General features: G+C 47.0%; 1 protein-coding gene across 1 annotated transcript in view; it reads left to right on the top strand.

Annotated features, from left to right (window-relative positions):
• LOC140425056 (ATP-binding cassette sub-family A member 13-like) overlaps positions 1 to 23,759 on the top strand; it is a 505,398-nt gene that overhangs the window by 456,367 nt on the left and 25,272 nt on the right. Inside the window, exons 52-55 of the mRNA XM_072508872.1 lie at positions 1,910 to 2,163; positions 9,624 to 9,816; positions 20,176 to 20,285; positions 22,916 to 23,066. Coding sequence (XP_072364973.1) covers positions 1,910 to 2,163; positions 9,624 to 9,816; positions 20,176 to 20,285; positions 22,916 to 23,066 — 708 coding nt within the window. The remainder of the gene's footprint in view (positions 1 to 1,909; positions 2,164 to 9,623; positions 9,817 to 20,175; positions 20,286 to 22,915; positions 23,067 to 23,759) is intronic.

Genomic DNA, 23,759 nt, shown 5'->3' with positions numbered 1-23,759 from the left:
TTGATGGCTGTTCTACCACGTTCTTGTGGACCAGTACTGGTCAGTGCCCAGCTACAGCCTCCCTTAGGAGGCCAGTAGATCGAGGGAGGCCAGTAGATCCCAGGTAGTTGGGCCTTATGTGGATTTAAGACCTACTTTAGCGAGCGCCGTTTGGTCATGCCCCTTTTGGACGGAGTTCCGATTCCAATGCCTCGCAGGACTTGAGTATATCCCGGGAAGCGCGAAGGCTGTCCCTGCCCTGTCCGTGACCACCCAGGGGCCTCTGATGGCCCGGGAGATCCCTGGGTTCCGTTCCACCTGGTCCACATTTGTGTAGACCAGTACTGAACTGCACCTGGTTGGGGAGATCCTGGGGAGGCGGTTAGGTGCTAGGTGCCCGGTAGATCCCGGCTGAGTACGCCTAAGTAGGTTTAAAACCTAGTTAGGCGCTTGAGGTTTGGTCACGCCCATTATGGGCGGGATCCTGAAGGTGCCGCCTCGCAAGGTCGGGGTAGATCCCGCGAGGTGAACTGGTTGCAGACGAAGCCCACAGAATGCTTCTCCCGGCCTCTTATCGGCTGCTTTGCACTCCCGATTGGTCGCGACGCAGCGGGTTGATCATGCCCTTAGTCGTTTCTTTGGATCCTGGGGAGGTTTTCCCCAGTCCAGCCCACACTTATGATTTTTTCATCACTAGGGAGCTGAACTCGCCAGCCAGACCTGCTCCTCAAGAGATTTGACCACCATTTTGAAAAGATGGTTGAGTCTTAGTGTGAGCTCGAGAGTCCAAACACCCCCACCCACGGTCAGTGTCACCCCCTGCAAACATGGACATTACCCCACACCACCATGTGAGGATGTCCGTTATGGGATCGCTCAAGGCCCCCCTTGTGAGGCCTTTCAGTGCCTCCTTTCGGCCAACCCCTTTTCAGAACCCCTACCCTTCACCTCCCCCTACCTTCTGGAGGCCCCTTCATACTGCCTTCACACCCCCAGCTTTCATACTCCCTATCATCTCTCCTTTCATGGGCATGGCCTCCTGCAGGCCCTGACCCTTGGGGCTGCCACCCTGGCAGTGCCACCTAGGCAATGTCAGGGTGGCAGTGCTAAGGTGCCAGCCTGGTAGTGACAATGTGCCCAGGTGCCAAGGGAAGAGCCAGGATGTCACCCTGCCCTGTCCTTGACCACCCAACAATGGTCTGGTACACCCCCAGGTGCCGTTTTGCCTGGCTCCCATTTGTGGGGATGAGTGCTAATCGCCGCCCGGCAGGGGTCTCAATGGCGAAGCTGATAGATGCGGGAGCCAGTTAGATCCGCCAAGATTCGAAACCCACTTTATCATGCGAGACTGGGTCCCACCCATTGTTGGCAAGAGCCTACTCGCGACATCTCACGGGAGGTGTAATGGCTGTCGGGAACCCCACTCCCACTCCCATTCCAGCGGGATGCAGCCGGCAAATCACACCCTCAGAGTTGAATGAGACAAACCTAGAATAGTACAAGGGCAGCACAATAATGTAAGTAAAAATGAGCATAAGCAAACATCATCAGACTAATAACTCGATTAAATATCTTCCATTAAGCTCATTAATAACAGGGAAATATGACATGAAGAACATAACATACAAGATGGGTTAAGGTGAAGAATGTTTTCACATTTTTCTGATTCCATCCTTCTGGAATATCAGCCTAATTTTCTTAGAGTGTCCAGCCATTAAATCAACTTCGCATAGAGCAGAGTATTAAACTCTAAGGACATATAGATTGAACGAAAGTAAGCAGTTCATATAAAAAAAATTGAGATGGGGATGCTGATGGGTAGGTGACTACTGTTCAAATAAGTTTGGCCAGAGGCTAACTAATGAATATGTTGTCAACACAAGCATTTTAATTCTAAACCAAATGTCTGTTTCCTTTCCCTCTCCTTTAGCAATTGTTGAAAGTTTACAGTGTACTTCGCTGGGTCTTCATCATTTTCCCACAGTTCTGCCTGGCCTTTGGGTTAATAGAACTATCCTACAATCAGTTGAAATTTGACCTCACCCAGGGATTCGGTGTTGACTCCTATGTGAGTCCATTTGAGATGGAATTCCTTGGCTGGGTCTTTGTGGCGATAACCCTTGAGGGATGCCTCTTTATGTCAGTTCGTCTCCTGTTCCAAGGAAAGTTGCTCCACAAGCTTGGGTAAGATGATTCTTTTGGTCCTTTCGTATTTTTTAGCAAGACACTGTAAAAAAACATATAAAAACCTGCAAGCAACAAACTTAAGGGATAAGAATATACAGAATTAAGTTTGACAATTGTTTTATTAGACTTGCTCCTTTATCAGACCAACTACCCTATTGAGCCTATTCCTTTGTGGCCGTTATTCTGTTCATTTAGAACAATAAACAAAGAACAATATAGCACAGGAACAGGCCCTTCGGCCCTCCAAGCCTGTACTGGTCCTGATACCACCCTTGGTCAAAATCCTCAGCATTTCCTTGTGCCATATCCTATATACCCACCCTATCCATGCATTTGGTGAGATACCTTTTGAACGCCGTTAATGTACCAACCTCCCCTGGCAACGCGTTCCACGCACTCACCATCCTCTGTGTAAAAAAGCCTGCTTTGCACGTCTCCTCTAAACTTTGCCCCACGGACCTTAAACCTAGGCCCCCTGGTGACTGAGCCCTCCACCCTGGGAAAGAGTGCCTGCCCATCCATTCTTTCCCCCATTTACAGCGGAGATGAGAAGATGTGTTTTTTTTCTGGGGACCGTCAGTCTTTGGAACTCTATTTCCTGTAAGCACTGGAATAAGCTATTATTCATTTATGGGATGTGGGCATCGCTGGTTAGGCCAGCATTTATTGCCCATCCGTGGTTGCCCATCAGGTGATTGTGAGTTGCCTTCTTGAACCGCTGCAGTCCTTCAGTTGTAGGTACACACACTGTGCTGTTAGTGAGGGTGTTCCAGGATGTTACCCCAGCGACCGTGCAGGAGCAGCGATATATTTCCAAGTGAGGGTGGTGATTGACTTGGAGGGGAACCTCCAGGTATCTGCTGCTCTTGTCCTTCTAGATGGTAGTGGTCGTTGGTTTGGAACGTGTTGTTTAAGGAACTTTGATGAGTTACTGTAGTGCATCTTCAAGATGGTAAACATGGCTGCCACTGTTCGTCGGCGGTGGAGGGTTTGAATCTTTATGGAAGGGGGAGCAATCAAGCGGGCTGCTTTGTCCTGGATGGTGTTGAGCTTCTTGAGTGTTGCTGGAGCTGCACTCATCCAGACAAGTGGAGAGTATTCCATTACGCTTCTCACTTGTGCCTTGTAGATGGTGGACTGGCTTTGAGGTGTCAGGAGGTGACATATTCGCCCTAGGATTCCTAGCCTTTGACCTGCCTTGGTAGCCACAGTATTAATGTGACTAGTCCAGTTCAGTTTCTGATCAATGGTAGCTCCCAGGATGTTGATTGTGGGGGATTCAGCGATTATAATGCCATTGAATGTCATGGGGCGGTGATTAGATCCTCTCTTGTACAAGATGGGCATTGCTAATTATAACAATATTAGGCAGGAACTGAAAAATCTAGATTGAGAGTAAATCAACATCTGGCATTTGGCAGACTTTCAAATGTCAGTTGATAGGAATTCAGGACCGGCATGTTCCTGTGAAGAAGAAGGATAAGTATGGCAAGTTTTGGGAACCTTGGATGACGAGCAATATTGTGAGCCGAGTCCAAAAGAGAAATTAAGCATTTGTAAGGGCTAGAAGGCTGGGAACAGCCTATGCCTGTGAGGAATATAAGGATAGTAGGCAGGAACTTAAACAAGGAGTCAGGAAGGCTAAAAGGGCAACAAAAAGTCATTGGCAAACAGGATTAAGGAAAATTCCAATGCTATTTATACATATGTAAAGAGCAAGAGGGAAAGGGTCGGCCCACTCAAGGTCAGGGGAGGGAATTTATGCATGGAGCCAGAGCAAATGGGCGAGGTACTAATTGAGTACTCACAGTATTCAACAAAGATCATGGGCGCGATTCTCCATTCCCACGCTGAAGTGGCCGCGCCGTCGTGAACGCTGTCGAGGTTCACGACGGCGCGGAACGGCCCCGGTCCCGACCGATTCAGGCCCTGACAATGGGCCAGGATCGGGGCCGCGTCATCTACACGCGCCAGGCCTTGTCGCCCGCGTAAAAGTGGCGCCGCATAGATGACGCGGCCGGCAGCGCATAACGGACGTCATCCGCGCGTGGTTGCCGTCCTGTCCAAATCCGCCCCGCAAGAAGATGGGGGACTGATCTTGCGGGGCCGCGGAAGGAAGGAGGTCCTCCTTCAGAGAGGACGGCCCGACGATCGGTGGGCACCGATCGCGGGCCACCCCACATTCCAGGTGAAGCCCGGTGCAGGATCCTCCTTCGCCCCCCCACAGGCCGCCCCCCCAGCGTTCACGCACCGCCCACGACTGCAGCGACCAGGTGTGGACGGCGCCGGGGGGAACCCTCTGTTTTGGCCTGGCCACTCGGCCCATCCGGGCCTCAGAATTGCGGGGGTGCCGGAGAATCGCATTTTGGGTGTCTCCGGCGATTCCCCGGCCTGCGGCCCGCGAAACTCGACCGGGCCGTTCCCGCCGCTTGGGAGAATCGCGGGAGGGCGTCGGACCAGCGTCCCCGGAAATTTTGGCGGCCCAGGCGATTCTCCCAACCAGCATGGGAGTGGAGAATCGCGCCCAAGGAGTTTGTGGATGATTAGTCTGGGGAAGGTGAGTAGATAGTCTGGGTCACATTGAGATCAAAAAGGAGGAGGTGTTGGTCTACCTTAATGAAAAACATTAAGATAGATAAGTCCGCAGGGCCTGATGGGATCTACCCCAGGGGCGAGATTCTCCGACCCCCCGCCGGGTCGGAGAATCGCCGGGGGCTGGCGTGAATCCCGCCCCCGCCGGTTGCTGAATTCTCCGGCACTGGAGATTCGGCGGGGGCGGGAATCACGCCGCGGCAGTTGGCGGGCCCCCCCCCCCCCCCCCGGCGATTCTCCGGCCCGGATGGGCCGAAGTCCCGCTGCTAGAATGCCTGTCCCGCCAGCGTGGATTAAACCACCTCTCTTACCGGCGGGACAAGGCGGCGCGGGTGGGCTCCGGGGTCCTGGGGGGGGTTGCGGGGTGATCTGGCCGCGGGGGGTGCCCCCACGGTGGCCTGGCCCGCGATCGGGGCCCACCGATCCGGGGGCGGGCCTGTGCCGTGGGGGCACTCTTTTCCTTCCGTCTTCGCCACGGTTTCCACCATGGCGGAGGCGGAAGAGACTCCCTCCACTGCGCATGCGCGTGGATGCCGTGAGCGGCCGCTGACGCTCCCGCGCATGCGCTGCCCGGCAATGTCATTTCCGCGCCAGCTGGCGGGGCGGAAATCAGTCCGGCGTGGGCCTAGCCCCTCAAGGTTAGGGCTCGGCAGGTCAAGATGAGGAGGATTCCGCACCTTTGGGGCGGTGCGATGCCGCACTGATTTGTGCCGTTTTTGCCGCCGGTCGGCGGACATCGCGCCGATAACGGAGAATTTCGCCCAAGAATACTGAGGGACGCAAGGGAGGAAATTACTGCGGCCTTGACAGAAATCTTTGTATCCTTACTGGCTGCAGGTAAGGTCCCAGAGGACAGGAGTAGAGCTAACGTTGTTCCTTTTTTCAAGACAGGTAGCAAGGATAATCTGGGAAATTACAGGCCAGTGAGCCCCAGAAGTAGGGAAATTATTGGAGAGGATTCTTCGAGACAGGATTTACTCCCACTTGTAAATAAGTGAACGTATTAGCAAGAGGCAGCATGATTTTGTGAAGGGAGGTCATGCCTCACTAACTTGATCGAGTTTTTCGAGGCAGTGACGAAGATGATTGATGAGGGTAGGGTAGTGAATGTTGTCTACATGGAGTTCAGTAAGGTCTTTGTTAAGGTCCTTCATGGCAGACTGGTACAGAAAGTGACGTCACACGGGACCAAAGGTGAGCTGGCAAGATGGATACAGAACTGGCTCGGTCATAGAAGACAGAGGGCAGTGGTGGAAGGGTGCTTTTCTGAATGGAGGGCTGTGACTAGTGGTGTTTCGCAGGGATCAGTGCTGGGACGTTTGCTGTTTGTAGTATATATAAATGATTTGGTGGAAAATGTAACCAATCTGATTAGTAAGTTTGTGGACGACACAAAGGTTGGTAGAATTGCGGATAGCGATGAGGACTGTCAGAGGATACAGCAGGACATAGACTCGGTTGGAGGCTTGGAAAGGGAGATGGCAGATGGAGTTTAAGTGGGACAAATGGGTGGTTACGCATTTTGGAAGGTCTAATGTAGGTAGGAAATATACAGTGAATGGTAGAACCCTCAAGAGAATTGACAGTCTGAGAGGTGTAGGTGTACAGGTCCACATGTCACTGGAAGTGGCAACGCAGATGGAGAAGGTAGTCAAGAAGGCATATGGCATGTTTGCCTTCATCGTCCAAGGCGTTAAGTATAAAAATTGGCAAGTCATGCTGTAGCTGTATGGAACCTTAGTTAGGTCACACTTGGATTCTCGTGTTCAATTCTGGTCGTCACAGTACCAGAGGGATGTGGAAGTTTTGGACTGGGTCGACCAGGATGTTCTCTGTGATGGAGGGCATTAGCTATGAGGAGAGGTTGGATAAACCCGGTTTGTTCTCACTGGAATGACTGAGCTTGAGGGGCAACCTGGTAGATGTCTACAAAATTATAAGGGGCATGGACAGAGTGGATAGTCAAAAGCTTTTTCCCAGGGTGGAAGAGCCAATTGCTAGGGGATATAGGTTTAAGGTGTGAGGGGCAAAGTTTAGAGAAGATGTGCGAGGGAAGTCTTTTTTACACAGAGGGTAGTGGTGCCGGAGGAAGTGGTGGAAGCAGGTACAATAGTGACATTTAAGAGGTGTCTTGACAAATACATGAATAGGATGGGAATAGAGGAATATGAACCCTGGAAGTGTCGAAGTTTTTAGGTTAGACAGGCAGCATGTCCTGCGCAGGCTTGGAGGGCCGAAGGACCTGTTTCTGTGCTGTACTTTTCTTTATTCTTTTATTCTTGGGGCCTTAATTAGTCCTCAGATTGGCAAGAGTATCATGCAAGGGCCACTCAAAAAGAACCAAAGATCAGTCCTCCTATGCAGTATCGCCGCGGTAAACAGGCCAGACCCATATCCATGGGAGCATCATGGACAATAGGGCATCTCTGCTGACAAGTGAGTGATGTCTGGGTGCGCCACCAGCACGATTGCGGGAGAGTTAACATGACACCAGTTCAAATCCCTGCATGCTTCTTAATGTATAAATATCCGATGATTTCTCAGTTGGGTAGGGTCCTGCTTCAGAGACATACTCTGAGGTAGTGCTCTCCTGATGCGAAGTAGAGAGACATTTTGGGGGTAGAGATATTGACGTTCATATCCTTAGTAATAGAGGAGGAAGACGCATGCAATAATATTGCCAGAGGACATTCAGAAGAAGGTGAAATGGTGGGACCGAAGGTATGACGTTCGTTGACAACTTGGTTAGGAGGATTTTTCCGCAGTAATGTATTGTCTTACATTCCAGTAGTTGACAGCACTGCTCATCCCTGGGCTAAATCCTTTATCCACCATCTTGGACTACTTTCTCCTACCGCAGCTGCAAAGCTTCACCTTTCTAAATTGCACAGTTGTGTAACTTGCAAGAAATCACTCCAAATCTGGAGGCAGCTCAGGGCTTTGCAGAATTCAGCTGTATCGGGCAAGGCATTTGAAACTTTTAGGAAGCCGACAGTTTACCAATTATATGTGCACATGTTTAACATTGTTAAACAATACCACTCCCTTTTAGACATTTGCATCTGTTTGCAGTTTCAAATTACAGTGGCGAACTATTCTTTAAATGGCTATGAATCTTTCATCATAGAATCATTGAATGGTAACAGCACAGCAAGAGGCCATTAGGTTCATTGTGTCTGTGCCAGCCCTCTACAAAAGCAATTCAATTCATGCCACTCTCCTGCCTTTCATAATCTTGCAAATTTTTCCTCTTCAGATAATGATCTCATTTGCTTTTGAAAGCCACTTGAATCTACCTCCATTACACTCTCAGGCAGCGTATGCCAGATTCTAACTCCTCACTGCAAAATAAAAGCCAGTTTTTCCTTTGCTACACACTTTAAATTGGTGTACGCTGGTTCTTGATCTTGAATGGGAACTGTTTCTCCTCATCTTCGCTGTCGATATTGCTCACGATTTTGAATTCCTCCATCAAATCTCCTCTCAACGTTCTCTTCTCCAAGGAGAATAGCCCCATTTGCATAACTCTACCTAGATGACTGAAATCCCTGATCCTCGGAACCATTCTCGTGAATCTTTTCTGCACTCTCTCTAAAACTTTCCCATCCCTCCTAAAGTATGGTGCCCAGAACTGGACACAATACTCCAGTTGAAAATTGGTGTTTTGCACAGATTTATCATAACATCTTTGCTTTTGTTCTCTACGCCCTATTGATAAAGCCTTAGATCCTATATGCTTTTTTTTAAACATGCTCTCAACTTGCCCTGCCACACTTCCCTCTGCAATAAATTTCATCTGCCACCTTTACACCTATTCCTCCAACCTGTCTACATCTTTTTGAAGCTTAACAATTTTCTCCTTACAGTTGACAATACCCCCAAATTCCATAATTCTCAGATTTTGGCATTTTTGCCAATAGGCATAAGCTTCTTGCTCTCAACCTTTCTGCACCGTGACAGTGCATAAGTCAGACTTTTATATGTTTCTGTAGCTAATTATTCCTGTAGCTAATTATTCCTGCAACAGGTCGCTGGTCTGTCGCCAAGGGCTTCTAGCTTGAGGGGTATGATGCCACATCAAGCTTAGCCGCACTCGCACACAAACTAAGGGGAAATTTAGCATAGCCGATCTATCTAACCTAACAGTCTTTGGACTGTGGGAGGAAACCGGAGCACCCAGAGGAAACCCACGCAGACACAGGAAGAAAGTGAAAACTCCACACAGACAGTCACCCAAGGTTGGAATCAATCCTGGATGCCTAGTGCTGTAAGGCAACAATAGTGCTAACCAATGCACCACTGTGCCACCCCAGAGATAAGCCTAGGTCATTAATATATATTAAAAGAACAGGGGACCCAACAGTGACAACTGGGGAAGTCCGAAAAACAACTGTTCACCGCTATTGTTGATTTCCTGTCACGCAGCCAATTGTATCCATGTTGCTTCTGTTTCTCTTATTTGATTATCTCTACTTGTGCACACAATTCTGTGGTGTGGCCAATTATCAAGTGCCTTTTGGAAGCCCATGTACATCACGTCAACTCACCTCTGCCTGTTACCTCACCAAAAACCTCAAGCAAGTTAGTTAACCATGATTTGCTGTTAACAAATCCTTGCTGGATTTCCTTAATTAATCTGCACTTTCCTGAGGGACTGTTCATTTTGTCTCAAATTATCTTTTCTGAAACATCTAGGTTAAACCAAGTGGCCTGTAATTGTGGGGCTTGTCCTCAAACCCATTTTTAAATAAGGGTGTAAAATTTCCAATCAATGCTGTTTTAAGTAAAGGAAGACTAATTACATTTAGATTAGTTTTTCCATGCAAAATAAGAAAGATGTTTTGACATTTTATTTAATTTTTCAGCTACAAGAATTCCCTGCATGATACAGCCAATGATGATGAGGATGAAGATGTGAGAGAGGAACGTATACGGGTTCTGAATGGAGGAGATAACACTGACATTTTACAGATTCACAACCTAAAGAAATGTTACCAGAAGCTAAACAAAAAAGTTAATGCTGTAAAAGGAGTCACTGTAGGGGTACCTACCGGAGAGGTACAGTATATGCAAATTTTATTTAAATGTTTGGTTCCAGTAACATTGTTAAGCAGCTTCAAGTTAATTCAATTTTAAAAAAACAGAAAATGTTGGAAATATTCAGCAGGTTCATCTATGGGGAGACAAGCAGAGTCAATGGGAAGGTATTTACTGCAGTCTTCAGGACTCTGGAGTTAGGCCAAATGGAGGTCCCAAACCTGCATTTTCCAGGAACCAGACCAGTTGCCCTATTCACCGAGAGGCAGTCTCATATATGGCAGCCTCTGTGCTTGCTATCATAGTGAGTGACTCCCAATACTGCCAGTGAGTGCTGTGAGGAGGATGCAAAGAGGCTGCAGGGAGACTTAAACAGGCTGGCTGAGTGGGCAAATACTTAGCAAATGCAATATAATGTGGGCAAATGTGAGGTTATCCACTATGATGGCCAAAACAGGAAAGCAGATTATTGTCTGAATGGTTGCAGTTTACAAAAAGGGGAAGTGCAACGAGACCTGGGTGTCATGGTGGAACAGTCGCTGAAGGTTGGCATGCTGGTACAGCAGGCAGTGAAGAAAGCTAATGGCTTGCTGGCCTTCATAGTGAGAGGATTTGAGTTTAGGAGTAGGAATGTCTTGCTGAAGTTCTACAGGGCCTTGGTGACTGTATTGTGTACAGTCTTGGTCTCCTAGTTTGAGGAAGGACACTCTTGGCTATTGAGGGTGTCCAGCGAAGGTTCACCAGACTAATTCCCAGGATGGCAGGACTGACAGATGAAGAAAGACTGGATCGACTGGGACTTGTACTCTTTAGAGTTTAGAAGAATGAGAGGGAATCTCGTGGAAACATATAAAATCCTGATGGGACTGGACAGGCTAGATGCAGGAAGAATGTTCCCGATGTTGGGGACATCCAGAACTAGGGGTCACAGCCTAAGAATAAGGGGTAAGCCATTCAGGACTGAGATGAGGAAGAACTCTCAGAGAGTTGTGAACTTGTGGAACTCTCTACCACAGACAGCTGTTGGGGCCAGTTCATTGGATATATTCAGGAGGGATCTGGGTGTGGTCCTTGCAGTTAAAGAGATCAAGGGGTACGGAGAGAAAGCGGGAGTGGGATACTGAATTTGCATGACCAGCCATGATCATATTGAATGGTGGTACAGGCTCGAAGGGCTGAATGGCCTACTCCTAAACCTATTCTCTATATTTCTATGTTAATTATTTAAATTTTATTAACACTGGCTTCCTGGTGGCCAATCCACATCCCAAGCTGCCACTGGGAAACCTCCTGGGAATGTGTCAGGGAGCCATCCCAGTGAGATGCCCCCTTATTTTCAATAACCCCTGTCTCTAATCTGATTTATATGGGGCTTGGAAAATTCTTCCCAATATTTCAATGACCTGAAATGGCATTGAAATGGCACCAAAAGGTCATGAAAGGTCATTGACCTTTCGTCAGAACCAGGAAAGGTTCGAGATTTAACAGATTTTAAGCAAGTAGAAGGGAGAGGTTAGGATGTAATGCAGGAGTGATTAAATGACAGAAGAGTTGATGGTCCGAAATGCCTATTGGACAAATAAATGAATGAAAGATGTGCCAACGGCAGATGTGAATGGTCAAATCATAAACGGCTGTAATATGAAAGTAAAGAAAAAAGGAAAAGGAATGAAGCAATATCGAAAACAAACATGGGGGCAGATGCTACAATATAACATTGTTGAACTCAATGTCAAATTTTTGAAAACGCTAGCCTGCCACTAAAAAAAAAGAATTCGGTGCTGAAATATTTTGAACCAATTTATTTTCCCCAGTGGTATTACTAAATTTCCTCCATGCTTGCAATGGAGAGAACTTGTATTATAATGTTTTTTGAATTGAAGTTCGACAGTAGTAACGATGTATTAACATGTTCGTAGAGTTCATTTATATGCCATTTTAAAGAAGGTATTCAGTTAAGTAATACCGTCATTAAAATATAGGTCTGCAGAATTTCAAAGGAATACGTCAAAAGCTTTCGTTAATATTGCACAGATGAAATTGTCGCAAGTCAATTAAAATCATCCTTAGAAAAAGTCATGAGGCCAGACAGGAATTAATGGTTGTTGTAATTTATGCAAATATTCTTAAAATATGAACCATTGCCTATCCACCGTCAACCCCTTCAGTAAGGTTCTCCAATCTATCCTTGCTAATTTGTGCTTCATATCCTCATAGTTCCCTTTATTTAGATTCAGGATCCTAGTTTCAGATTTGACTACTTCACTCTCCACCTTAATGAAGAATTATATCATATAGTGGTCGCTCTTCCCCAATGGACCCTGAACAAAGATTTTTTTAAAAAACTAAATTTAGAGTACCCAATTCATTTTTTCCAATTAAGGGGCAATGTAGCATGGCCAATCCACCTCCCCTGCACATCTTTAGATTGTGGGGGCGGAACCCACGCAAACACGGGGAGAATGTGCAAACTTCGCACGGACAGTGACCCAGAGCCGGGATCGAACCTGGGACCTCGGCGCCGTGAGGCAGCAGGGCTAACCCACTGCGCCACTGTGCTGCCCAAAAAAGATTATTAATTAATCCCTTCTCAGTGCACAGGGTTCAGTCTAAAATTGCCTGTCCTCTGGATGGTTTGTCAGTGTATTAGTCAAAAAGAAAATCATGTGCATACTTCAGGAACAACTCCTCCACTATACCATTGCTAGTTTGGTTTGTCCAATCTGTATGTAAATTAAAGTACCCTTATTGCATGCATCTCTGATTTCTTGTGTAATACCTTCCCTTTCCCTGACACCACTGTTTAAAAAAGGAGGTGGGCAGAAAGCGGGTAATTATAGGCCAGTGAGCTTAACTTTGGTAGTAGGGAAGATGCTGGAATCTATCATCAAGGAAGAAATAGCGAGGCATCTGGATGGAAATTGTCCCATTGGGCAGACGCAGCATGGGTTCATAAAGGGCAGGTCGTGCCTTACTAATTCAGTGAAATTTTTTGAGGACATTACCAGAGCGGTAGATAACGGGGAGCCAATGGATGTAGTATATCTGGATTTCCAGAAAGCCTTTGACAAAGTGCCAGACAAAAGGTTGCTGCATGAGATAAAGATGCATGGCATCAAGGGTAAAGTAGTAGCATGGATAGAGGATTGGTTATTTAATAAAAAGCAAAGAGTGAGGATTAATGGGTGTTTCTCTGGTTGGCAATCAGTAGCTAGTGGTGTCCCTCAGGGATCAGTGTTGGGCCCACAATTGTTCACAATTTACATAGATGATTTGGAGTTGGGGACCAAGGGCAATGTGTCCGAGTTTGCAGACGACACTACGATGAGTGGTAAAGCAAAAAGTGCAGAGGATACCGGAAGTCTGCAGAGGGATTTGGATAGGTTAAGTGAATGGGCTATTGTCTGGCAGATGGAATACAATGGTGACAAATGTGAGGTTATCTGTTTTGGTAGGAATAACAGCACAAGGGATTATTATTTAAATGATAAAATATTAAAACATGCTGCTGTGCAGAGAGACCTGGGTATGCTAGTGCATGAGTCGCAAAAAGTTGGTTTACAGGTGCAACAGGTGATTAAGAAGGCGAATGGAATTTTGTCCTTCGTTGCTAGAGGGATGGAGTTTAAGACTAGGGAGGTTATGCTGCAATTGTATAAGGTGTTAGTGAGGCCACACCTGGAGTATTGTGTTCAGTTTTGGTCTCCTTACTTGAGAAAGGACGTACTGACACTGGAGGGTGTGCAGAGGAGATTCACTAGGTTAATCCCAGAGCTGAGGGGGTTGGATTACGAGGAGAGGTTGAGTAGACTGGGACTGTACTCGTTGGGATTTAGAAGGATGAGGGGGGATCTTATAGAAACATATAAAATTATGAAGGGAATAGATAGGATAGATGCGGGCAGGTTGTTTCCACTGGCGGGTGAAAGCAGAACTGGGGGACATAGCCCCAAAATAAGGGGAAGTAGATTTAGGACTGAGTTTAGGAGGAACTTCTTCACCCAAAGGGTTGTGAATCTATGGAATTCCTTGCCCAGTGAAGCAGTAGAGGCTCCTTCATTAAATATTTTTAAGATAAAGATAGATAGTTTTTTGAAGAATAAAGGGATTAAGGGTTATGGTGTTCGGGCCGGAAAGTGGAGCTGAGTCCATAAAAGATCAGCCATGATCTCATTGAATGGCTGAGCAGGCTCGAGGGTTCCAGATGGCCTACTCCTACTCCTCGTTCTTATGTTCTTATGTTCTTACATCTCCACTACTGTCCGGGGGCCTATAGACAACTTCCAACAATATTTTCTGTCCCTTGATGTTTTTTATCTTCACCCATACAGATTCGACATCATGATTTTCCGAGCCAATATCCTTCCTCACTATTGCATCGATTTCCCCCTTTACTCACAATGCTACCCCACCTCCTTTCCATTTTTGTCTGTCCTTTCTAAATAATGATGTTCAGTTCCCATCCTTGGTAACCCTGTAGTCATGTCTCTATAATTGTAACTATATCATAACTAGTTATATCTATTTGCATTGTTAATTCATTTACTTTATTGAGAATGTTCCCTGCATTAAGACACAAAGCTTTTTGACTTTTGCTTCTAAATCTTGTTAGTCATCCTATCTTTATTTTGCATTCTAGCCCTGTTTGTTTGTTGCCCTTGTTTTTTCTGCTTTCCACTTTTGCTTCTTATATTTCTGTCTTTTGTTTCTACCCATTTTTCTCCTTTCTCTGTCTCCCTGTTCAGGTTCCTATACCCTTGCCATTCTAGTTTAAACCCTCCCCGACAGCATTAACAACCCCAACTCCCTGCCGACGACATTGGACCCGGTACTACCCAGATGCAACCCATCTGGGGCTGGTTTGGCACAGGGCTAAAGAGCTGGCTTTTCAACAGACCAAGGCAGGCCAGAAGCACCGTTCAATTCCCGTACCAGCCTCCCCGAACAGGCGCCGGAATGTGGTGACTAGGGGCTTTTCACAGTAACTTCATTTGAAGCCTACTTGTGACAATAAGCGATTTTCATTTCATTTCATTTCCATTTTCATTTCATTTCATTTCATCCTGTTTGTACTGGTCCCATCTTCCCCAGAACCGGCCCCAATGTCCCAGGAACTGAATCTCTCCCATCTACACAATTTCTCCCGTCATGTATTCATCTGGTATATAGGAACAGAAGTAGGCCACTCAGCCCCTCGATCCTGTCCCGCCATTTAATGAGATCATGGCTGATCTGTGGCCAACTCCATATGGGCCTCCTTAATACATTTACTAATCAAAAATCTATCTGTCTCAGATTTAAAATTAACAACTGATCCAGCTTCAACTGCTGTTTGTGGGAGAGTTCCAAATCTCTGCTTTCCTTTGAGTGAAGAAGTGCTTCCTAACATCTCTCCTGAATGGTCAAGCCCAAATTTTCAGACTATGGCCCCTAGTTTTACAATCTCCAGCCAGTGGAAATAGTTTATCTTTATCAATTCTGTCTTTGCCAGTTAATATCTCAGAGAATCTCTACAGTGCCGAAGGAGACCATTCGACCCATCGAGTCTGCACTGACCCTCTGAAAGAGCGCCCTACCTAGGTCCACTCCCCCACCCTATCCCCGTAACCCCACCTAACCTGCACATCCCTGGACACTAAGAGGCAATTTAGCATGGTCAATCCACCTAACCTGCACATCTTTGGACTGTGGGAGGAAACCGGAGCATCCGGAGGAAACCCACGCAGACACGAGGGAACGTGGAACCTCCACACAGACAGTGACCCAAGGCTGGAATTGAACCCGGGTCCCTGGCGCTGTGAGGCAGCAGTGTTACCACTGTTCCACTGTGCAGCCCTTAAATACTTTTGATCAGATTACCTCTTAACCTTCTAATTTATAGCAAAAACAGGCCTAATCTGTGTAATCTCTCCTCGTAGCTTAATCTCTATAGTCCAAGTACCATTTTTGTAAACCTACGTTGCACTCCAAACAAGGCCAAAATATCCTTTCTGAGGTGTGCCCAGAACTGCTCACAGTACTCCAAGTTGGGTCTAGCCAGGGTTATTTTTATTCACACTAGCACATGACACCGATAATAATCCTGAGTTTACTACCCTTGAGGCACTACTTCTTAATTTAAGTCCTAATTCCCTATATTCTGCTTATAGGACCTCATCCCTTTCTTTTAGCCGATGTTGGCGGTAGCAATATGCACCACGGCTATCTGCTATTCAGAATGCCCTATAGCCGCTCTGTGATATCCTTGACCCTGGCACCAGGGAAGCAACACAACGTCTTGGAGTTTATTTTGCGGCCGCAGAAGTTCATGTGTATTTCTCTTACTATTGAATCCCCTATCACTATAGCCCTGCCATTCTTCTTCCTCCCCTCTTGTGGAGCAGAGTCATCCATGGTGCCATGGACTTGGCTTCTTCTGCTATCACCTGCTCAAACAGTATATAAAACAGTATATTTGTTAGAGTGGGTGGGGGCAGCCACATGGGTCTCCTGAACTACCTGCCTTCCTCTACTCTGCCTGGTGGTCAACCATCCCCTTTCAGCTTATTCAGTCTTTACCTGCGGTGCAACCACCTCACTTAACATACTGTCGACGACAATCTCACCATCACGGATGCACCTCAGTGAGGTCCCTCCAACTTTCCAGCTCTGAAATGCAGTTATCCAGTAGCTTGGACAGACTTCCTGCACACATGGTTGCCAGCGACACTGGAAATGACGATGACTCCCTACATAATGCAGGATGAGCATATCATAGGTGCAAGCTCCACTAACATGACTTCCCTTCTGGTTAAGCTTGTTGGTTACCCCCTTAAAGAAGGCTAATTACACCAGGGACCTTATTTCACTCTGAACACTCCCACTGCAATGCAAAGAACTTGCTGTACGTCTTTGGAAACCTTACTTTAAGTCTTACCTTTAGTCCCCTTATGCTAGGGTGGCACGGTAGCACAGTAGTTAGCTCTGTTGCTTGACAGCACCAGGGTCCAAGGTTCGCTTCCCGCTTCGGTCATTGTCTGTGCGGAGTCTGCATGTTCTCCCCTTGTCTGCGTGGGTTTCGTCCCCGTTGTTGCACGATCAATTGTACAAAGTGGTAGGGGCCCGCCGAATTTGAGGGTGAGGCTCTGGAGATTGCACTGGAAGTCCAGGCCTAGTAGCGCAGAGATTAGGAAGGACGTAGAGGCGGAAGCCGCTGAATTCTACGCCCTGGACCGTGGGAGTGACCATGCAGAACCCTGGATCGGGAGGGAATGGGATCCGGAGGCCAGGGAGATTCTTTGATTGGCGGGGTGGACCGCGAGGGAGCAACGCCTTACCGTATCCGGGTGGATGAAGCTTTTGGTGCTCCCGGAGTTCAACAGGCAAGAGGTCACGTGGCCGTTGATTTTCACCGTGTTTGAGGCGGTGGCCAGGTTGTGTGGACGAGACTGGTCGGGCATCATTGAGGCGAGCTGCGGTTGGTCGTCGCTTGCGTCCGAAGATGGAGAGCGTGGGGGGCCCAGGTTGTGGAATGCTGTCGCCGTCCATGCCCCGTGGGGAAGACAAGATGGCGGCACCTGAAGATCTTGCGGGGGACAAAAGCCCATGGGCCGCACGTTGCGGGAGCTGGACAAGATGGCGGCGCCCAAGGGGCGCACGTGGACTGCGGGGGGGGGAAGATGGCGGCACCCATTGGCCGTGCATGGCCCTGGGAGGTGAAGATGGTGGCGCCCACAGGCCGCGCGTCGTTCGGGACGAAGATGGCGGCGCCCATTGTGTGTGGGTCAGGGGGGAGGGGGCGATAGCGGCGACTGCGCAGGCCTGGCAACTACGGCGAAGTGGCCCGTTTTGCTGCAAGCCTTGCAAATTGCAGCGTGGGCCGGGCAGCGTTGGCAAGGGTGCTTCTGCTGGCCGCAGAAGTAACATCGGGGACCCCCGGGGTGCGCGGATTGGCATGTGGCGCAGGCGTATTGGCTGGGTAAAGCCCCGGCTGTGGTGGCCGTTTGTGGGGTCCACGAGGGATAGGAGGGGTGGGCCACGCGGCCGGGGGGGGGGGGGGGGGGGGGGGGGGGGTAGGCCTGAGCATTACGTGGGGCGACCATCATGGAGGGTGCTAGCTTCTTAGTCCCCACTAGGTCGAGAGTGGCCCCTTCAAGCAGCCTTTGGCGAATGAGGTCCGACCCAATCCCCATTACAAAAGCATCGCGCATAAGAAGGTTAGAATGTTCGGTGGCCGTAACGACCTGACAGTCACAGTCCCGGACGAGTGGGATTAGGGCCCGCCAGGAGTCTTCTATGGACTCATCAGGGAGTTGAGAGCGAGTGGCGAGTACGTGCCTGGCGAAGAGTGTGTTCGCTTTCTGTGCGTAGTTTTCTTTGAGGAGCGCCATGGCGTCCGCGTAGTTCAGGGCATCCTGGATCAGCGGAAAGCTGGAGCTCAACCTTGAGTACAGGATCTGTATCTTCTGAGCCTCCGTCAGAGGGGTGGTCGCTGAGTTGATATAGGCCTCGGAGCAGGCTAGCCAGTGATTAAAGTCCTTTCTGGCGTCGCTAAACTGCGGATCCAGCTGCAGGCGATCTGGTTTAATTCGGAGGTCCATCTTCTAGAAAATCTTACTGCAATAAATTGATGCCTGATCAATTGTACAAAGACTCAGGTTGGATACAACCGTGGCTTTACTGCAGTAAGATGCGTGGCCTCCCACAGCAGCTGGCGAAATGGCTGCTGAATAGAGGACACGCATATTTATACTCCTCCTACTGGGCGGAGCCAGCAGGCAGGGACTACCGGCGAACCTGTAGTACAGGTCCTACCTTACATCACCTAGTACAGGTGTAACAGTGGTTTACCACACGGGTGCTCTGGTTTCCTCCCCCAAGTCCCCCCAAGTCCCCAAAGACGTGCTTGTTAGGTGAATTGGACATTCTGAATTCTCCCTCAGTGTACTCGAATAGGTGCCAGAATCTGTCAACCAGGGGATTTTCACAGTAACTTCATTGCAACGTTAATGTGAGCCTACTTGTGACACTAATAAGGATTATTATCATTACTTTTGTTACCTTATTATATTGACCCTAACTTTCTCAGTTAAATCAAAGTACAGCTACTTATTGAAAGTATATATGTTTTTCTAATTTCCAGCAAATTGTCAACAATCCCTAATGACAATTTCTTACCAACCAATGAACTTACAGTTTTCCTGTGGTGTTTCTCTTTGTTTCACATGTAGAGAAGATCTTCTAATGTACAGTGACAAATGATGCCAAGCAGTTCCATATTATATATGTCAAGTCTCTGATGTACGTGCTTTGTATGGCCCAGGATGGGAACAGGGATTGTTTCCTGAAGTCTTCTATTGATAAATCAGGGACTGGATTCTCCGATTTGAAGACTAAGTACTGACACCAGTGTGGGAACAGTGGCGTTTTACGCCAGAAAAAACGGCGCGAAACCTGCAGCAATCCTCCATCTGGTGGGGGACTGGAAGCCGCGCAGCATAAAGGCTGTACCTGCGGACATGGCCAAAGAATTGCCGGGTCCGTGGCTGCGCATGCGCATGGCGGCAGCCTGCAGTGGCTGCGCCTTGCAACATGGCACCGGCCGCACGCAGACCTGGCCTGTCAAAAACTATTCCCCTGTAACTATTCCCCAGCCTCGCCATCCCCGGACCACTGCCCACCAGTCCTCCCAGCCCCTGACGAAGAAGGCCCCCCTGCCAGCGGAGCGGCTCCCCCCCTTCACCCCCCCCCCCCCCCCACCGACTATGGCGGTGCTGGACTCAGTCCGCAGCCGCCACGCCGGGTTCACGATAAAAAAAGATAACTGTTCCACGCCGTCGCGAACTCGGCCCATCGGGGGAGGGCCTCAGGTTTTAAATTGCACTATGAATTTCATTATACCTACTCATCAGCATTTTCCTGTAGGCTAAATTAAAGTGATGGTGCGAATCCTCATGTATGACCTTGCCCTCCAGTGTGCTCTCCTTGTCCCCTGTCCTGGTTGCAGATCACTCATGCCCAGAGACTTACCATGGGTATATCTCACCTCTACACTATCCTCTAAATTGCACTCGGTTGCCAGAGTGGCTGTGAGTGTGAAATTGAGTGATGTTTACATTTTTGAGGGGGCAGAGCATCGTTGCGATTTCGGCGTCGGCGACCGGAAAATCCTGCCCAAGATCTAAGCATTTCAAGTTGTGTAAAGAATAAGAGCTGGCAACCAGAAATTGTAGTCCTGAACCCATAAACAAGACAGGGGAATGAGCTGCAACCTGAATATAGCTCAATAAAGGATGAATCTATTTGAACCATACTTAGTTTAGTAGAATTATGCATGTGGATCTTCATTATTTGCTCCTGAACTCTACGTAACATACTTCTCCATTTTAAATTATTTTCAAGTGTTTTGGACTTCTCGGTGTGAATGGGGCTGGGAAAACTACCACCTTCAAGATGCTGACAGGAGACATAGGACCATCTTCGGGTTGTGCAATTATCAAGACTGCTGCAGGGTAATTAATTAGCCTGTCATTCTCGAGGTCTGGCACCTTCATGCCTTAAAATTAGATTCACTAAACCTTTTCTGTTTTATATGATCGTGTAACTTAAGCTTCCATTTAATTTTGTAGTTATGAAACTGAAGCTAAGAACCACATTTTTGTTTGTACCTTTAAACAAAGATGATACTTTATCCATTTTATTCCTTTATAATTAGTTTTCTGTCACCATTTCTGAAGCTTTTCATTGTTCCTTCTTACTCAGATACAATTAGCAACTGTATAGTCCAGTGTGTCATTCTCATTCTCTATTGCCCACCCAAGTACTGTGCCAAAAAGATGTTCTTACCAAGATACTTAACTGCTCTCTCCTTCAGCCTCTGCACTGAATGATTTCTTGTTGCCCATGACTTCACCCTCAATCTTGACTTATCATGCTCTATTTTTTCCGGATTCACTGGCCTCTTATTCTCTTCTCCAAGCTCCCCAGCTGCCCCTGCCTCTCCATTATGTAAACTCCCCAACTCATATTGATAGCCCCCCCCTTGGCCTTGCATTTTAAATGGCCTTGCTACTGCATCACAGATAAGGCCATTCCTAATCACTTCCTTATATGATTCTACATCCACAACATCTTCCATGTCCAAACCTTGCACCTTCATCTTTTATTCCATTATCCCCAACAAAAGCATTACTCTCTCTCATCTTGGTTAATCCCCCAGTACAGCCCTAATTTCTGCTCCCCTGAGTCCAGGATGGAAAACTGACATGCCCTACTGCATTCTTCATTGAGCCAAGGCTGGTCCCCCGGTTTTATGGTTATGGCAGAGTGGGACTTGTGCCAGGCCATGAGGTTATAGATTGTGGTTGTATACAATTCTGCTGTTGCTGACGGCCACATGATTGCCCAATTTGGAATTGCTAGACCTCTTCAAAATCTATCCAATTTAGCATGGTGATAGTGCCACACAATAAGATGGAGGGTATGCTTAATGTGAAGTCTCCATAAGGACTGTGTGCTGATCAGTTTTACCAATGCATCTAAAACAGGTAGATCGGTGAGGATGAGGTCAAGTAGTTTTTTTCCCTCTTGTTCGTTCCCTCACCACCTGCTGCACACCCAACCTGGCAGCTATGTCCTTCAAGACTTGGCCAGCTCCATCTGTGGTTGTGCTACCAAGACATTCTTGCTGATGAACATTTTTTAAAGTTTCCTTATGGGCTAAATGGAAGTCTCCCACCCAGAATGGATTTTATGCCTTTGCCACCCTTAGAGTTTCTTCTAATTGATGTTCAAGATGGAATGACACTGATTCATCAGCTCAGTAGGGGCGTGGTAGGTGGTTATCAGCAAGAGATTTTCTTGCCCATGTTGGACCTACTGTCATGAGCCTTCTAGATCAATATTGAGGACTCAAAGAGACTGTATACCACTGCCCCACCACCTCTCGTGGGTGTGTCCTGCTGGTGGGACAGGTTAACACAGATAAGGTGATGGTGGTGTCTGGGATAGTATTTGTAATTATGATTTGGTGAGTATGACAATGTCAGGTTTTTTTGACAGCTCCCCCAATTTTGGCACAAGCCCCCCCCCAAAGTTATTAAGGATGAATTTGCAAGATCGACAGGTTGACGGTTCTGGGTCCTTGTTTCTATTCTCTTGGTCAATGCCAGGCCATCTAGTTTCATTCCTTTCCAACTTTGTAGTGATTTTATACAACTGGGTGGCTTACTAGACTGTTTCAGAGGGCATTTAACCACATGGCTGTGGTCTGGAGCCACATGTAGGCCGGACCAGGTAAGGATTGCAGATTTCCTTACCTTAAATGGGAGGTGAGTTTTTATGAAAAATCAATGATGGCTTCATGGTCACCATTACTGAAACTAGCTTTTTCATTCCAGATTTATTAATTGAATTCCACCAGCTGCTGTGGCGGAATTAAACCTGGGTTCCCAAACCTTTATTCTGAGCCTCTGGATTACTCATCCAGTGACATTACTGCTATGCTAGAGCCTCCCCTCTCTTACTCAGAGGTTAATGGTACAGTTAGAAGCGCTGTCTAAATTTGGGGTTTAAGTTACATTTCTGGCACAGAATACAGAGCTTTATTCTGTACCTGCCTAGCTAACACATGTGATCTGGTAGTGTTACGTGGTATAGTGATCAATTCATTTTCACTCACTGACACCTAGCACAGAGATGTGCATTTGTTTCCTAAAAATAATGTATTGTGCCTGAGGCTGTTCTAATGCAGTTGTCAATCTTGCCCCAAATCTAATGAAGAAGACATGCTGTATGGCAGGATTGCTGTTTGTGGCTGTTATTTTTTCCTTTCTAAGATGTACTTTGTTTCCTGATTAGGGACTATGGACAGCATATCAATTTGGGATAAGTACATGTGGAATTTAGCATGCAATCTATGATTGTTATTATTGTTACTGCAAAATTAGCTTCTTCCTATTTTCTTCACTGCAAAATGAAAATACTTATTTTGACTGGCTTTTACCTTGGCGATGGTATGTGTTGCTTCTAAAACATATGTTTTAGTTTCAGACATTCCTGCTATTACTCAGCTTTGAATATGCAATGCATTTTTTCATGTTCAGTCTATTCAGTGTGGGTATGTTCACTGCTTTATAATTAGGTCGATTCAAGACATCTTAAATACGGACGTTGATGGATCTCTGATTGGATACTGTCCCCAGTATGATGCCCTGGATGGTCTGTTGACTGGCCAAGAGCACATATACTACTATTCGAGAATCCGTGGAATGCCTGAGGAAATGATCAAGAAAGTGAGTAACAATAAATTCTTCTATATTTGTAGAATCCACTGCCATATAGCCTGTTTATATGCTGTTTTTTCAGTCGGACTATCCACTCGAATAACATTTTCCAACTAGTCCCTGGTCTTAAGTATATTTATGCACTTCATCATTAAACCATGAGGATACTAGAAGTGTGCATGAATGTTCACCATCCTCTAGTGTCCAAATTGTACGAGGTGGGTCAAATTTGCAGAACTTAGCTTGCTGTCATGAATAGCTGCAGGTACTGAATAAAAGAGCATTTAACTAGTTACAATTATGTCCATGTTCACTGACAGTATTTACACATTTTCATGCAAGAGAAAATGTTCAATCTGAAAAACATATGGTACATCCAGATAGAGATGCACCTGGAGCTGAATTGTTGGAGAGCTGACAAGGCAGTTTCTATGGAGAGGGGTGAATGCTGAAACATTTATTGTCATCAGCCTTTTATTTTTCCCCCTGGATCATGCTCTTTCCTGGCCAATCCTCCTGTCAATTAATCTCCTAGTCAGTCTTGCCATCACATTCCCTTTATCCATTTTTCCATGTGCAGTATATTCAGTGTGGGCATGTTCACTGCCCATGGCTTCCATCAAGAAGAAGAAGAAGAAGTTGCATCTCAGACTTCCAGAATACCATAGTTTACACTGATGTTGTTTTCAGTGCTACTTAGCT

Source organism: Scyliorhinus torazame, chromosome 6, assembly GCF_047496885.1.
Source record: "Scyliorhinus torazame isolate Kashiwa2021f chromosome 6, sScyTor2.1, whole genome shotgun sequence".
Classification (NCBI taxonomy): Eukaryota; Metazoa; Chordata; class Chondrichthyes; order Carcharhiniformes; family Scyliorhinidae; genus Scyliorhinus; species Scyliorhinus torazame.
This window is presented reverse-complemented; position numbering and strand designations above follow the sequence as displayed.